The sequence below is a fragment of the Siphateles boraxobius genome, unplaced genomic scaffold (genome assembly GCF_051911475.1).
Source record: "Siphateles boraxobius isolate OS27281-9 unplaced genomic scaffold, OSU_SipBor_1 17, whole genome shotgun sequence".
Classification (NCBI taxonomy): Eukaryota; Metazoa; Chordata; class Actinopteri; order Cypriniformes; family Leuciscidae; genus Siphateles; species Siphateles boraxobius.
Genome location: NW_027508777.1, coordinates 452,675 through 469,532, shown reverse-complemented (window position 1 = coordinate 469,532; position 16,858 = coordinate 452,675). Strand labels below are relative to the sequence as shown.

The following is a 16,858-nucleotide window of genomic DNA, read 5'->3' as shown; positions in this document are numbered from 1 at the left end:
GAATGGTACTCGTATGTGAGGGCTGAAAGATGGGTGGATGTTTGAGTAATTGTGCATTTGTTTAGTTTTTTTTAAGTACGTCTGTAGGTAACCTTAAAAGCATGTTGCCTTGTGTTTGTGTTTAATGACATAAAATGTTTATTATATTGTCTTAAAGAAATGACTTTTCTTTCCAGATTAGCTTAAAACTAAAATTGTATTGAGTTCTCTTTAAATCAGAAATTTCTTATGAGTTAATGACACTCAAACCGCTACTGTTCATAGATACATCAGTCAGTGTATACCAGCACATGGCCCAGAAATGATCACAAACTTGCATTAAAGCCGTGTGTCCACCAGAGCGTTTTTTCCTGCAGCTAGTAGGCTTGAGCCGATGGACGATATCATCAATCGCGATGCCACGCCCCCCACCCTGTCAGTCCCTGGCTCGCGAGCCACACCTGGTCTCTCACCCTTTACCAACAAACGATAAAAAAAAATGAAGACGTGCTTGTTCAGTGCTGTTCGCGAGAGTCACGAGTCACCACAGCAATCAACTAACCGCCTACGTTTCTGTGGTAACCTAACAGTTACAGCTCCTGCACTCTGCACTGGGATTCAAGCAGCTGCTGCTTATTTAAGGTGATTGCGAAAATAATTTTAGAACAGCAGCGAAAATGTAAAAGTAGGCTATATAAACTTTAATATATCCTTTTATTGAAACGGGTGCTTTGCTGTTCAAAGAGACATTTCGAAACATTTCACCCGCTGGCCGCAGGTACTTTCACTTTTGCAGCAGAGACCGTTAATTAATGTATAAATGTGTTGTATTGTTGATAATCCGCGCAGATTTCAGTTGATTCCGTTTTAAAGTTATTAATAATAAAACATGAATGAATGAGAAAGAATAGAGCACGATGTGCTTTATATTGAAAAGAAATATTAAAAGCGCGATAAGTCGCGAAAGAGAACTGAATTCTACTGATAGGATGCTGTGCGCACGCTCCGAGCGCAACACGCGAGCATAGTAGGCTAGTCTTTGTCTTCGGTTGCGAGCCTAAAGGGCCAAATAAACATATAAATACTTCAAAATGCCAAGCCGAGTATTCCCGTGGCGTAAACACAGTAGAAGTAGCTTCTCTCTCTATCTCTCTCTCTCTCTCTCTCTCGATGGTCAGCGCGATTCCGTAGCCCCCCCCCCCCCCCCCCCCGACGATATCATCGTCCATCGCGATGTTTTGCTGGAAACAGTCAACTGCCAATTTAGGGGACATCGCCCAACCCTAGCAGCTAGCGTATTTTTCCAATTGTTTTCAACGGGAGAACCGCGTTTGTAAAACTCCAAGAGTGTAACGAGGTGCTGAGCATCTATTTCTCTATATCATGCTGAGCACTTTTTTTTTTTTTTTTTTACCTTTTACCATATAACTTTGGGTGAAAAGCAGCGTTCATCACTGTCACTTTTTACCCAACCGTCCAATCACAGTCAAGGAGGGGCGGAACAAATACAACACCGACCAACAGCCACACTCTGCTTGTACAAATTCAACAGATGACGACAAGCACAATAATTGATCCAAATAATTTAAAAAGAGCCAGAGCAAATACTTCATTGTATCGACATCTTATATTGAAACAAAACAGAAACAAACAATCTGTGAAATGAGATACTGGTAACACTTTCACGGATATTACGTATAATAGCAAGGTCTCAACTGAAAAAAACGCAACGCTGCCAAAACTCTCTCAAGCGCCCACAGCTTGCCGTTTTCTGCAGAGCGCCTAGAGTTTTCAGCTGGCTAAAAACGCTTTGGTGGATACGCGGCCTAACAATCTGGCAAACATTAGTAATAAACAGACAAATATCTCTCTCTATTGTGAAGTTCTTATGTTTTCTAGTTTGCCAGTTTTTTTCCAGTATAATTTTTGCAGTGGTTTAAGTCCGTTACACTGTATTTAGCATCAAGGACCTTCTGTAGACCAGACTGAGTAAATTTAGCTGGATCCGGGTTAGATATCCTTGGCAAGTTGATGTGAACTGGTTTGGCACGTGTTGGAAAGTTTTCTCATTTTTCAAATGAGACCACAACCACTAAATTATACAGTTGTGTAGTTTGTGGCAAAATTGAAGCACTGCTTTTAGTATAAGTAAACGCATAACAATCTCTGAATTTAACATGTGATGAACCTTCTTGTAAAGCTGACTTATAAAATGATTCACATGTTATTCATCAAGTCTTTTTTTCTAAAAAAAACATCTGTATGTAATATGTTTATACATGTTTTTGAAAAACATAAAACCCCAAATAATCTTAATTCTTAAAATATCTATCAATTTGTAGACCCATTTGCTAAAATACCAAAAAGGATTCTTTTTCGAATAACAGCATTGTCTGTAATTTATTTCTTTGTTTGCTTGTATATTTCAATTGGCCAAGCTCTTCAAAATTTAGTTTTAATTGAAACACTAATTGATAGGGATGCTCCGATCAGGATTTTTGCAGCCGATACCGAGTACCGATTTCTTGTCATGGTGATCGACCGATACCGATTCCGATGCTTAATATAAGACTAAGATAAATAAACAAAATAGAGCAGTTTGATGCAGCCCACAAGGTTTATTTAAACATTGTCCAATAGTTAACTGTGGGGGACAAAATAAACATTTAGTGGAGAAGTCTGATGTAATTTAAACATTGTCCAATAGTTAACTGTGGGGGACAAAATAAACATTTAGTGGAGAAGTCTGATGTAATTTAAACATTGTCCAATAGTTAACTGTGGGGGACAAAATAAACATTTAGTGGAGAAGTCTGATGTAATTTAAACATTGTCCAATAGAAGTCTGAGCAGGACAAAATTAATTAAAAAAATCAACATTTAAAGTCCTAAAAGAACAAATTTGAGTAGTTTGGACAATGTTTAATTAAACCTAATGAGTTGTATCAATGTTAAAGAGGGGATAAAATAAATTGAAACATTTAAACTCCAACATGGAGAAGTCTGATTGTAACTCAAAGGTTTAATTAAACATTCTCCAATATAAGATTGAAGAGGAAAAACGTTTCAACTAGCAACTGAAATAATAAAATGGAGTACTTTGATGAAACTCATGAAGTATATTTAAACATTGTCCAGAGTTAGAACAAAATAAAATAGAAACATTAAAACTCCAAAATGGATAAGTCTGATGTAACTCATATGGTTTAATTAAAAATCATCCAATATAAGACCGTAGGGGAAAAAATAAGTAGAATCATTTAAACTCCAAAAAGAACAAAATGGAGTAGTCTGATACAAAAAAAAAACTTACAGGAATATAATTAAGTTATTGCCAAGCTGCAGAGTAGTCCTTTGGCCCCTTACTATTTAATTAGGTAAGGCAAGTTTTTTTAAATAAATATTAGTTTTTCTGCATTTTGGGAGGACAGCCTATTCCTCTTCTCATCCAAAACGCGTGCGGCTGTACTGAATAGCCGCTCACTATCAACACTCGTCGATGGAGCACTAAGGTAGTCTCGTGCTGCCTCTGCCAAAGCTGGGAACCGGCCTTTATTCCTCTCCCAAAACACCAGGGGTTCTGCTGATCTTGGGATCACAGGCTCAGAGAGGTACAGATTTATCTCAGGTGCTGCCGAAACACTTTCGCTATAAGCATCACTGCCACTGGTGTCCTTGAGAATTTCCTCATGCATCTGCTGCAAAAAACTAGATGGAAGAGCTTTTGGTGTGGCCACAGTTTCTCCCATCTTTTCACCAGAGCTATGTCCTCGCCTCACTCGTACATCCAGTGCTTCACCGAGCAGTCTGTGTGCCTCTGGTTTGATTTGATCTTCAACATATCTATCCTTGTACCTTGTTTTGAGAAAGAAAAAATAACCATCATTGCTAAATTTCAATTTTATTAGCCTACAATTATACTATACTATTTAATTTAATAGTTTCACACATTACAACAATTTTCACACATTACAACACACTCACACTCAAAGTCTTTTTTGTTTTTGTTTTAACTCGACATTTACAATACTATAAGTATATATAACCCTGCCTGTAAAGCCAGCTAAAGTAATTAATTTACTGTTTTCTACATAAAATCATCCTACATAATATATATTAAAAACATTCTGTGAAAATATAACCTTGATATCTTTAATATTGACTAAGTAAGACCATTCCAAAGATTAAAATCATAGGGAAATGTATTTAAAAAATGAAACTTTAATGCTCGTTATCTCATGCGATATCATTAGATTGAGATTTTAGCCTGGATTTCACTGACAGGGTCACATATATGAAATATATCATATACATTATATCTACACAATTAATTGAGACTTACCTAGGATCAAGGACCGTAGCCACAACATAAACGGGTTCACTGTCAATGTTGGAGAACCTTCTTACAACAGCTTCGAGAAGTGTTTGTTTAGATGTTTTTACTCCATGGTCCGAGTCGGACTCTCTCTCAAGGAGACGCTTCATGGCACTGATAGATGGGATGACGTCAGCCACAGATGATTTTAATGAGCTAATCTCTTTGGTCAACTCTTCAAAAGGTGCAAGAATGGAAACCATGTTTTCAATTAATTTCCACTGCGTTGCATTGAGATTCGGAATGTCATAGTCAGTTGTGTATGCCATTAAAGCATGTTTTTGTTCCAGCAGAGAGTTGAGCATATAGTATGTACTATTCCAGCGTGTGTCGACGTCTTGCTGCAATCTTTTAGGAGCCTGGCCAAGTTGTTTTTGAATATCTCCTAAACGAGAGTATGCTTGGGGCGAATGCTTAAAATGCCCAACAATGCGCCAGCTAATCGCCACAGCATCACGGATAGCCCGCTGGGACAGGACTCCCTCGTGAACCACTAAATGGAGAGTATGTGCCATGCACGGCACGCTGCGTAAGTTGCAGTCTCTCATGGTCTTTGCTATATTTCTTGCATTATCGCGTAGTACGACATGCACTTTCTCTTCAGGTATGTCCCAAGCCTGCAACATGTCTTTGTATTTAGCGACTAAAGCCTCAGCAGTGTGTGAGCCAGGAAATTCTTGGGAGTGGAGAATCACTTGCCTTTTTTCAAAGTCTTCAGTTATCCACTGCGCTGTCAAACTTAGCATGGACAGAGGTGATACGCTAGAGCTCCAAATATCAGTAGTTAAACTTACCGCGGTCACATTTTCGTGAAGTAAACTGTTTATGTGGCTGTAGACGATTTGATATAACTCTGGAAGAGCTACATCGGTAAAATATTTGCGCCGTGGCAGTTGATATCGTGGTTCAAGATGTGCAATAAGGCGTTTAAATCCAATGTCTTCTGTGACTGACAACGGCTGGTTGTCAATGCATACAAACTCCATTATTTTTGCGGTTATAGCCTTAGCTTTCTTGCTGTCTGGTGTGTAAAGTTCGTGTTTTTTCAGAACGTCTGTAATGGATGGCTGAGTGAGGGTCGCATTACTAGCTACCGTTGCCTTTTTTGCAGTTGCCAGTTTTTCGTATTCGCCATACGTCTCGCGGTGGCTCGTTCTTAAGTGCCGAATCAGGTTCGTTGTATTAAATGTTTTGGACAATGCTCCTCCACGTGAAATTTCTTTGGAACATACACGGCAAATAGCGAATTTTTCATTTTTTTTCGAAACATCATAGAAAATCCACACCGGGGATGACATGACTGCGCGCCAAATCTTTTAAGTCCTCACGCATCATGTATGTCCTCACGCATTGAAGTCATCAAATCACGATCGGTTTGTAAGATCGAGCAAGTTAGTGAGTACCGATCAAGTCATAAAATGTGATTATCGGCCGATACCGATCTCCGGCCGATCGATCAGAGCATCCCTACTAATTGATATATCGTGATAATTGTCATTTATAACCGTAAATAAGACTGGTTGAAATAATTGTTCATAGAATTGTCTATACTATCAATATGTAGCATAGCAGTGCTTCTTTTTGTTATAATTGAAGTTCACACTCTACTATACAGAGCCCAAGTGAGTGACTACATTTACCAAAGAAAAAAGTTTTCAAGCTGTTACATCAAAATATGTCATCATTGAGGCTGTCAAAGTCAATGTATTGAAAGATTAAGTCTAAAGAGATCATTTGTTAAACGCCATTAAATTGTATTTGGCAAAAATAAAAATCCCAATTTGATATTAAAATTGTTTTATTCTGTTTTGCTTGACTTCTACAGTTGGAGTTTATCTATTTTTCAAAAAGCATTAATACAGGTTTTAATACTAAAACATCAAAAGTCCATAGTTGGGATCATGTTTATTAGAAAATTATGTATTAGTAAATTTAGAGATTCAACAGTAAATTAATTTATTAATTAAATCCAAACTTGGAACAAAAGTAAATTAATTTGCTGTCACTGCAAGGTCTAATACAGTTGTATAGTGTACTGTTTAGTTCAGTAAGCCAGAAAGATTAACTGAATGCATTAAAACTTAATCTTTGACAGCTTTAGTTGTGTCCCATCTGACTTTAATATATAGGCCTTGACTTTTTTTATAGGTTATTATAACCCTCAAAAAATGCAAATAGGAAGTGGAACTTACTTTCAGTCAAATCTGCAAAAAATCTGTTGTTAAGAAAGATGGTCTAGGGTATACAGTGGCTAGTGCAGCAGAACAGAGCATACTTAAAATTAAGGATGTGTAAATGCTTGATATAGATAAGTTTCATTAATGTCTGCTTGTTTTTATGCCTCTTAGATGTGTACTATATCTGTTATCTTTCTGATTAAAGTAGCATGTTTGCAAAAAAATATTGAAGATCCATTGTGAACCGTTTCAGAGAAGGAAAATCCCTACACATCTCAATGTTTTGCAGCGGTTGAATTTGAACATGACTTGATTTTCTCAAGTAAAGCCCAGAAAAGGGGGGAAGCGTTCCAAAAACTGCTGCCACACGTTCTTCAGCGAACCCCCTTACATTGAGTGTTCACACTATCGCTTCCTTCAGTATCTACACACTGGCAATCTGTCGAGGTATTTCTTGTGGTGATTGGTTTTGATTCTAGGAGAACAGTCATGATAGCATTTAGACCTGCATGCTTTGCCTAGACAGCAATGTCTTGTTACTTATTCTGCAAGATTTGTTTACTTCTTTACTTATTTGTTCTCAACTAACAAGAATAATGGGAGGCTCAATAATACATGTTAATCATACAGTAATAAGCTTGAATTTAGCTTGAATGGGAGTACACTTGTAAGCAAAAGTAGAAAGCTACGTTAAGATTACAAAGCAAATAATTTTTTAAAACATTAAATGCTTCCTTGAGCAAATATACTCAAATGTAGGACCTCTTCATTTTCAGTGCCAGACAATTAATTGTAGCAATACGTCTTTCATGACAAACCAGTTTTTATTAAGAACTTTATTCTATGTGCAGACCACCTTCTTATTGACCAATACAGGGTTGAGCATAAATCCTGTCATTGTGTTTGCAAGTAAATGCATGAATTTAAAATAAATGTTGTAATATGAAACCTGACAAAAGTTAACGATTAAAAGCAAACCATATTAAATTGTTTTAGAAACAACTTGATTGTGAAAAAATTGTTTTTCTCTATTGTCAATTCCAACATTTTAGTATAATAGCAAATATTCAATAGCAAAAGCTAATTTCTATTGAACACTCCTTTTAAGTGTTTATTTTTATTAAAAAATGTAAATGTTACATTTATTATAATTGTAAATGCATTCAAATAAAAATAGTAGTCAAAGGCTACATGGCATTAAATATTGCCTTAAAATGTAAATGGTCAGTAATAAACTGAATATCAGACATGGACGCTTATCTGAGAGAACATACACAAAATATATCTGCATGTAAGCAGTTGAAAGAAGCCCTCTGTGAGCCTAGTGTACAACATTAAGGCTGTACTACTGCAGAAAGTCTGGTATTGTTAACTTACATTTTTGTATTTTGGTACTGAAGTACCAGTACTTTTGACATTTTTACTTGGGCATATAAATGGTTATAACTCCAGTTCAGTGAATTCCTAGGCTTAAAAATTGTCTGGCATTGTCTGATGTTTTAATTGAATGTTTCTGGAAGATTAAAAGATACAATCTGACATACTTGGAAGCATTTAATATTTTATTTGACAGTAAAGGTATGTTTAAGCAGGAATGTGTGAATGCAAACCAATCATACAACTTTTTAGGAAAACTGTCTAAACTTGTCTTCCTTTATATTCTGAGGCATTGTCAAGTGTTTTTTTTTAACTTGGTTTTAATGTAAAACCCTTTTAAAATACAAAGGGAGAGACAGATAGGTCAAACAGACTTCATAAATGAACCAACAGCTGACCCAAATGTTATCCCTTCTCATTACTTTGTGCAGACATTGCAAAAAACATTTGGGGTTGGTTTTCCAAATGCAAATTAAAACCTGTTCAAAACCAAAAGGAATTAAAAGGATCGTTTTTAACAAGGCACCATTAAAAGGCCAGGATCAGTCTGTATTTTATATATGAATGTCACAGACTGGGCTTAAAGGAATAGTTCACTTAAAAATGAAAATTCTGTCATTTACTCACCCTCAAGTTGTTTCAATACAAAATATCATCTTTTGTGTTCAGCAGAAGAAAGAAATTCATACAGGTTTAAAACAATTTGATGGTGAGTAAATGACAGAATTTTCGTTAAATGAACTTCCTTTAATCTTAAGAATGTCCATTTTTGCAAAATTGCAAACTTTTATTTTTAAACCATATAGAATGTATCTGATTAAAATTACTGTCTAAACATCTTTTATTAATTTAACATGTTGGTTCATGTCTGAATTCTCATTTAAGTGCACACACTGCATTTGTAGATAAATATATGTTTTGAACGTTTCTGTAACTTCCTAATGAACTAAGGTCAGTTTGTTCTGGTTTTAGCTACCTCTTGAAACAAAGAGACTGCCTTTTGTACTTTTAAAATTACAATTCTCCAAATCATGTTAGTATTAAACTTGTATCAGATTGTTATATTTTGATCACAAAAATTATGATGTAAGAGAGAAAGTATTTTGGCATATATTTTAAGACAACAGAAAGAATGGTTTCAGAACAATATTTCCTGCTGCAGTGTGTGAATAAATAACTTTTGGGCATTTCCAAAAACTAGGTTATAGAATAAAAGGGAAAGTCTTTGCAGCCTTAAATTTGAAATGGTAGCATAACATTAGCATAACCGTGCTAATCAGACAACTCCAGATCCGACTAATCATTTTTTTTTTACTCCCTGTGCAGCTTGAGGAATGCAAATGGTTTGACAGCAGCCGACCTGGCCCATGCTCAAGGCTTCCATGATTGTGCTCAGCTCCTCTCTAATGCACACAACCAGCTAAGTAAGCTAAATGGATTTGCTCATAACGGGACTGACCACACGCACATCCAGGGCCGCAGTCTTCTGAATGGGACTACCAATAGGAAAAGATTTCTGGATTGCACAGAACCAAACCATGTGAAAAAAGCAAGAACTGAGGGTATGTAAATAGTTTGCGCAAAACATCAATTCTAAACCAAGGAAAAACATATTTTTCTGACTATATTGTATGTTTTCCATCCAGGCATGAATTTCTCGGTGAAGACAAACAATGGAATTGGAGAGGAGCTTGAGAGTATGAATGTAGAATCAACTGCTGAAAACCAATCAGGTGGGACTGGACCTTCTCCAACAATCTCTATTGACTTTGAACATCATGAAGACAGTGTTTCTTTGAGAAACTCCTCTCCCACTCTAAAAATGTTGGAGCCCACATCCATGACTTCTGTTCCTGGCCCCTGGCTATGGACAAACTCTTATGCTTATTTATGATGGCCAGGTTATCAACAAGTTTCCTCAGTCTTATCAACAAGCTGTCCGATCGAAAGACTGGGATAATATATTCTTCAATATATCTGCAATATAATATTATTTGGGATGAAACGTCAATTTTTCCTAATCTAAAAGCGTTTAATTTAAGTATGCGCGCACACAGGGAATTTGACTTTTCAGACAAAACAGCTAGTATAATACAGAAATGCATGTACAGAAGAGTTTCTAGTTTTCTTGGCTTTATTTGCTTGAACTTTTGCCATATATTCTGTATATAGTAATTCTAAATCAATTTTGTAATCAGTATATTAGCTTACTGTAAATACAGGTTTGTATGTAATAAAATGTCCATCAATATATTTCACAATGAAAGCATTTATTCATTTTTAGGATATTTTATGTAGATGTCTCGTTTACAAATGAATAAATGCATAGGGTAATATTTTACTATGTTAAAGATTTCAAATGTAATCTGCTTGTATTCTATGTTGAAAAGGTATATAGGTTTAGTTAAAACGTTTAAGGCACTTTTTATGTTTTTTTTTATTTTAAATTTTTTTATAGTGGTTATGCTTTCTCAGTGTAAAAGAAAAAACATTCTAGATTTTCTCACTGCTGACTTTTGCAGTTAGGTGTTCAGTGCACTCCCCACACACACACACACACACACAAAAAGCTACCCCTTTTCCTCTTGTGACCATTTGGAAGAGAACAGTCTGCTTGATGACTTGTAATCTTGTTAAAACCTCTTACAGCTGACGTAAAATAAAGGATCGGGCTTAGGATAGCCAATACCGATAAGTTAAGAAAATACTTAATCAGCCCCGATACCGATCCTTGAGACCGGCTCAGGACATCCATAATTATTATATACTGTCCACTTGAAATATAAGCAAAAAAAGCTCATTTTTGAAAATTAAATGTTTTTTCAACTACAATGTATTAGTAAAATGTTTTTGTTTCCATTTGGCCATTTGTTCATCATGATTTTCTGACGCATGTCTTGTTTTAAATGACAGATCAAGCCATAGCCACAGGTTTGAGGAATGGTCATGGGCAGCAGAACAGTTTCACTGTCAACAGCTTCACCACAAACGGGCAATCCTATCAGTCCCCTTTCATTCCAGCTGAATCGAGAAACGACATGTGTGGCTCACTGCACCTCAATGGTAGCCCAAGCAGCTGCGTATCTCACCGGCCTGCATGGGGTGCTTTTCTGCCTGATTCCGTTGAACATCTCCACTATGGACACTACCATGGTTTTGGAGATACGGCAGAAGACCTGGAAGATGCAAGCAGCTGTCATGAGCACACTACAATCGTGAAAGTAGAGCAGCACTATGACCAAGAGGTTCTCAGTGCTGTGCAGCTGTTCCATGGATCATAAAAGTGAAAATTATATCCGTCCATTTAATTAGAAGTGGTCACGTTGGTGGCAGCACTATCCGCCTTAAACTAATTCAATCTTGCACCTTAATGCAGGCTATAATAAAATATTTTGTTTGTTTGTTTTTGATAAAGGGGAAAATCTTTCTACCAAAGGGGAGACATTGTACTGCATTTTGTATCTGACAAAGAAAATTTATTTTATATGTATGTGTTTGAACTCAACCTAGCTATCTGGGTACAATTCTTTTTTAGAATGTACAAGGAGTTGATTTTTTTTAATGTGGATTAATTGTTAGTTTGTAACGATAGTTTTGTGCCAATGAAAACCAGCTTTTTGGAAAAGGAGAATTTTGTATGTAATTGTTGTATGCTTGTCAGTTTTTTTTCCCTGAGAAGCAAAGCTGACATGCTGACTGTAAAACAGTGTTGTTGTTTTTGAAAAAGAAAGCTGTATGACATTCCTTTGTTTATATTTCTACCCTGTGTTCATTTTTTTTTTAAACGTAAAACACAAAAGAAGCCCCTTTGATTGCCACATGAACAGTTCTTCTATTTAATTGCAGAAAATGTATTTTATTTTAAGGTTGGCCCATAGAAGAGATGCTCACCTTGCCATATTTAGCTGATTTTTTTGTAAGAGAAGTTTCCACATTTTCTTACATTTACTTCAAGGCACTTTGGCCTTAACCCTCGTTTTATTTCTGACATGCGTTTTGTACATAATGCACTCAGAAAGCAGGAATACTGTACTTTGTAAGTGAAATATTTCTATGTAAAAGCCAATTAAGTTAATTTTAAAAAAGTACTATAAATCCACTATCAAAATAAAATGGAACCTTATTCCTTAAGCATTAATTCTGCATAATATATATATTTAAAATGTTGTTTTGTTTTTAAATCAGAAATAAAGACTGCTCGTGGTGAATAACAAAAGATGATATTTGATTAGCAAACTTCCCATGGGAAGACCGACTAGGTTTGTTTGAGATGCGCCTTGCCTCGCCTGAATTGTAGGCGAGAGTAGGCGGCTGCAGTGAGGGGAGGAGTGAAAAAAAAGCGCAGGCAAGCCGGACAGTTCTCGCTTCTCGCAGTGGATCTGACACCTGCGAGATCAATGATGGATATCGCGGGATTCACGCTCGTGCACAGTGTTGCTAATAAACTGGATGTAATTTAAGTTATTTTGCTTTTATATGAAAATAAATATAATGAACAAGACATGCACCAAATCACTTGTTATTTAATTCCATTCCAAATGAGTGTTTATCAATCATTTTTCTTTAATACAGACATAGGCTATGTGTTTTTTTGCTTTTATAATAAAATGACATTGCATAACCCATAGAGATCGCACTGTCCGAGAGTTTGGGAATATTCACACATAACATATACACAAAACATGATATCCGAGTTTTAAAATCAAACATTTTAAAAGAGAACAATACATCACGGTTGTTTAAACCAATCAACATTAAGCTGTGTCATCAGCAAGTCGTTTCCCATCATGCTTTCGATCAGCGCAGTCGGTGGAGAGCATAGACAGTAAAAGAAATGGACACAGCCAGGGGCGTAATTTGTGGGGGGGGGGGGGGGATGGGGGGGATATAACCCCCCCAATATTTAAATCTATGCATTACAACGCCCCCATTATTTATACCATGATCACAATATCAGGAGGCATACCCAAACTTCAACCCCCCCAATGTTCAAACCAAATCTACGCCCTTGGACACAGCGACCCCGTTGATTTCAACGGAGAGAGTTGAAGCCGAACATGGGCACTCACTTCCTGATAGCCAAGCGTTCTGCGCAGGCTAAAACTGAGCTTGATGACGTAGATGTCACGTGAGCAACCTGACTGACAGTTGTAAATCTTCTAGTAGCTGTGCCAAGACAAATCTGAATCACCCATAGACAGTCACCCAACGTTAATCGTGCACAGAGACGGTGAAGCGCGACCTGCAGCAACTTTTGGTAAGTATTCTGATTAATTATTTTGTCATTTTGCTTAATATTTATTTATTTAAAATTTAACGTCAGTACGCCTGCGAGACTGTGCGAGCTTCTCCTCCTGTCTATACGGTAATGTCTCTATTGTGCGACATGAAGTCGCGTGGTTATGACGCAATTTTTAGCCTATTTTTACAAGAATGGCTTCTACGGGGCTATAACGTAAGATACAAAGTAATGGAGCCTTTTATACATGGTCGTGTTTCTTTAGAAATAAATAATGGACAAATGAAGTCTTTGGACGCCTCAGATGTAAAGTTATTCGCTGTCAAAGTGACGCCAAAATGAATGGGAGTCAATGGGATGCTAACAGCAGGTGATAGCCAGCTACAATGGCGGCCCCCGGAGGCGATATTTTTTTTCACAGGATGGTAGGGGAAGACTCATGAATATTCATTAGGGAACTCATCCCTGATTGGTCTTAACCCCAGTGACTGGTAGGTTTAGGGGCGGGGTTAGGGGTAGGTCATCAGACCCCCAGTGACGGGTAGGTTTAGGGGCGGGGTTAGGGGGTAGGTCATCAGACCAATCAGGCATGAGTTCCCTAATGAATATTCATGAGTCTTCCCCTACCATCCTGTGAAAAAAAATATCGCCCCCCGGAGGCAGCTTCAACTTCCGCCTGATGGATTACCCCCTTGGTGGAGAGGGGCGTCTTGGTTCTCCCTTGACGGGGGGGGGGGGGCGTCCCGTCAAGGGAGAAGCCCATAGATAATGAGTCTGTAGGGGTAAAATCTTTGCGTGGCAGGGGCAGCTGCCAGTCGACCAGTCACAGATATATGCGCCTGCCACTCGAACTTGCACATAATGTAATATATTTTTTAAACCAAATGCAGCGCATATCCCCTGAAGCCAGCGGGAGCCAGAACGGTATGCACATTAGGTCAATATTCACCATTAACCAAACGCTTTTCGCCTGACTTACTACTCTACCAGCTTTTTTAAATCCTGAGCACCAGTCTCGTGAGGCTTGCGCCTGCCTCAAAATCTCTCACTGTTTTAATATAGAAGTCGAACCCACAGACAGTGCAATGCTGATCTTATTTATCTATTTCTAATCTCATCTTATATTTTATTCGCTCTTTTTATCCGTATATGGGAGTGCGCTCATGGCTCTATTGTGGCGCCAGCCTCCAGCCACACGATCTCTCACTGTTTTCATCTACCACACACTCGGGATTGATACACGAAAACACACAGACAGTGCAATACCTATCGTATTTACCCATTTTCTCACCTTATTTTTTCTCACCTATACCCGTAGGCTATATGGGAGTGCGCTCGTGGCTCTATTAAGCCTCGCGCCAGCCACCAGCCACACGATCTCTCACTGTTTACACCTATCAGACACTCCTAATGATACAGGAGAGCACACATACAGTGCAATACAGATCTTATTTACCTATTTCTCATCTTATCTTATATTTTATTCGCTCTTTTTATCCGTATATGGGAGTGCGCTCGTGGCTCTTTTAAGCCTCCCGCCAGCCACCAGCCACACGATCTCTCACTACACCTATCAGACACTCCTAATGATACACGAGAGCACACAGACAGTGCAATACAGATCTTATTCACCTATTTCTCATCTTATCTTATATTTTATTCGTTCTTTTTATCCGTATAGTGCGCTCGTGGTTCTAATAAGCGGCGCCAGCCACCAGCCACACGATCTCTCACTGTTTCATCTACCAGACACTCGGGATTGATATATGAAAACACACAGACAGTGCAATCCTGCTCTTATTTACCCTTTTTTCTCACCTTATCTTATATTTTATTCGCTCTTTTTGCCCGTGATGAAGCGCGTCCCGATCCTGGCTCTTACATCACCAGCCACAAGATCTCTCCCTGTTTTCATCTACCAGACACTCAGATTGATACACGAAAACACACAGACAGTGCAATCCTGCTCTTATTTACCTTTTTGTGATCATATCTAATAATTATATAAGCTCTTTTTGCCCGTGATGGAGCGCGTCTCGTGGCTCGTCGCGTCAGCCTCTAGCGTCGCACCTGCCGAACATGGCGAGTCCAACTTCATCTTCGCAGCCAACACTGTCACAGAAAACACTATATGGATGAGTAGAACACTTTATGGAACACTAGAGGCTGACGCGACGAGCCACGAGACGCGCTCCATCACGGGCAAAAATCAATCCCGAGTGTCTGGTAGGTGAAAACAGTGAGAGATCGTGTGGCTGGTGGCTGGCGCCGCTTAATAGAGCTACGAGCGCACTCCCATATACGGATAAAAAGAGCGAATAAAATATAAGATCAGATGAGAAATAGATAAATAAGATCAGCATTGCACTGTCTGTGGGTTCGACTTCTATATTAAAACAGTGAGAGATTTTGAGGCAGGCGCAAGCCTCACGAGACTGGTGCTCAGGATTTAAAAAAGCTGGTAGAGTAGTAAGTCAGGCGAAAAGCGTTTGGTTAATGTTGAATATTGACCTAATTTGCGTACCGTTCTGGCTCCCGCTGGCTTCAGGGGATATGCGCTGCATTTGGTTTAAAAATATATATTACATATTGTGTAAGTTCGAGTGGCAGACGCATATAATGCAGTGGCAGGCGCATATCCGTGACTAGTCGTGTGGCAGGCGCATTGAACGCAGTGGCAGGCGCAAATATCTGTGACTGGTCGAGTGGCAGGCGCATATAATGCAGTGGCAGACGCATATATCCGTGACTGGTCGAGTGGCAGGCGCATATATCTGTGACTGGTCGAGTGGCAGGCGCATATAACGCAGTGGCAGGCGCATATATCCGTGAGTGGTCGAGTGGCAGGCGCATATAATGCAGTGGCAGGCGCATATATCCGTGACTGGTCGAGTGGCAGGCGCATATAATGCAGTGGCAGACGCATATACCTGTGACTGGTCGATTGGCAGGCGCATATAACGCAGTGGCAGGCGCATATATCCGTGACTGGTCGACTGGCAGCTCCCCCTGCCACGCAAAGATTTTCCCCCTACAGCGTATCGTTACGATCTGTGATAGCCCATGCAACCTGGCCGATTTTGTACATTAGCCAACTTGGCATTTGGCCAACTTTCCCTCCCACGTGAACCACCGTAAATTCAGGTAGGCTTTGACAACACAGGAGCACACTTACCTTTTTTCGTCCTTGGGAAATGAGAAATAGGAAAACCATTTCCCACTATTAGAACAATTTATCATTGCACACCTGCGAGGCATTTTTCTCCTTTTTCAATTTTTATTGATAATTGGCTCTATTGAGCGGGACATTGGTGGTTGTTGTTTTTTAAGGTGGCAATACCATACCATATGTATCCTGTATTTCCTAACACAAGACTAACACAAGTACTCCAATTCAATTTATATTCCATGTTAATTTCACAGTACATACATAACCATAGGCAGATAAATGTGCCACCAACCAAAAAAATAAGTTGCTGCGTTGAAATAAAAATTGGGCGAAAAAGTCCGGCTTAACATTCTGGTTCCGCTTCAGATGCAATAAAGCGGTATCTCTGGACGTAATCAGTCCTTCACTGACTGATCAGCGTTCATTAGCAGAATGCTAGCGTGTAATGGGCAACAACAACTCAACCTGTAAGAAATCAAAAGGACATAAGTACTCGTTCATTCAACTTTCAACCTATAACCCATGTTGAACTTGCAAAACCT

The 16,858-nt window shown here is 38.5% G+C and overlaps 1 protein-coding gene across 2 annotated transcripts in view; it reads left to right on the top strand.

The window, feature by feature from the left end:
• ankrd10a (ankyrin repeat domain 10a) overlaps window positions 1-12,409 on the top strand; it is a 30,204-nt gene extending 17,795 nt beyond the window's left edge. For both annotated transcript variants that reach the window (XM_077232241.1, XM_077232240.1), the window contains 3 exons: window positions 9,235-9,470; window positions 9,555-9,641; window positions 10,822-12,409. In XM_077232241.1, the coding sequence (XP_077088356.1) occupies window positions 9,235-9,470; window positions 9,555-9,641; window positions 10,822-11,189 (691 nt within the window). In that variant the 3' untranslated portion in view covers window positions 11,190-12,409. The remainder of the gene's footprint in view (window positions 1-9,234; window positions 9,471-9,554; window positions 9,642-10,821) is intronic.
• The last annotated feature ends 4,449 nt before the right edge of the window (window positions 12,410-16,858 follow it).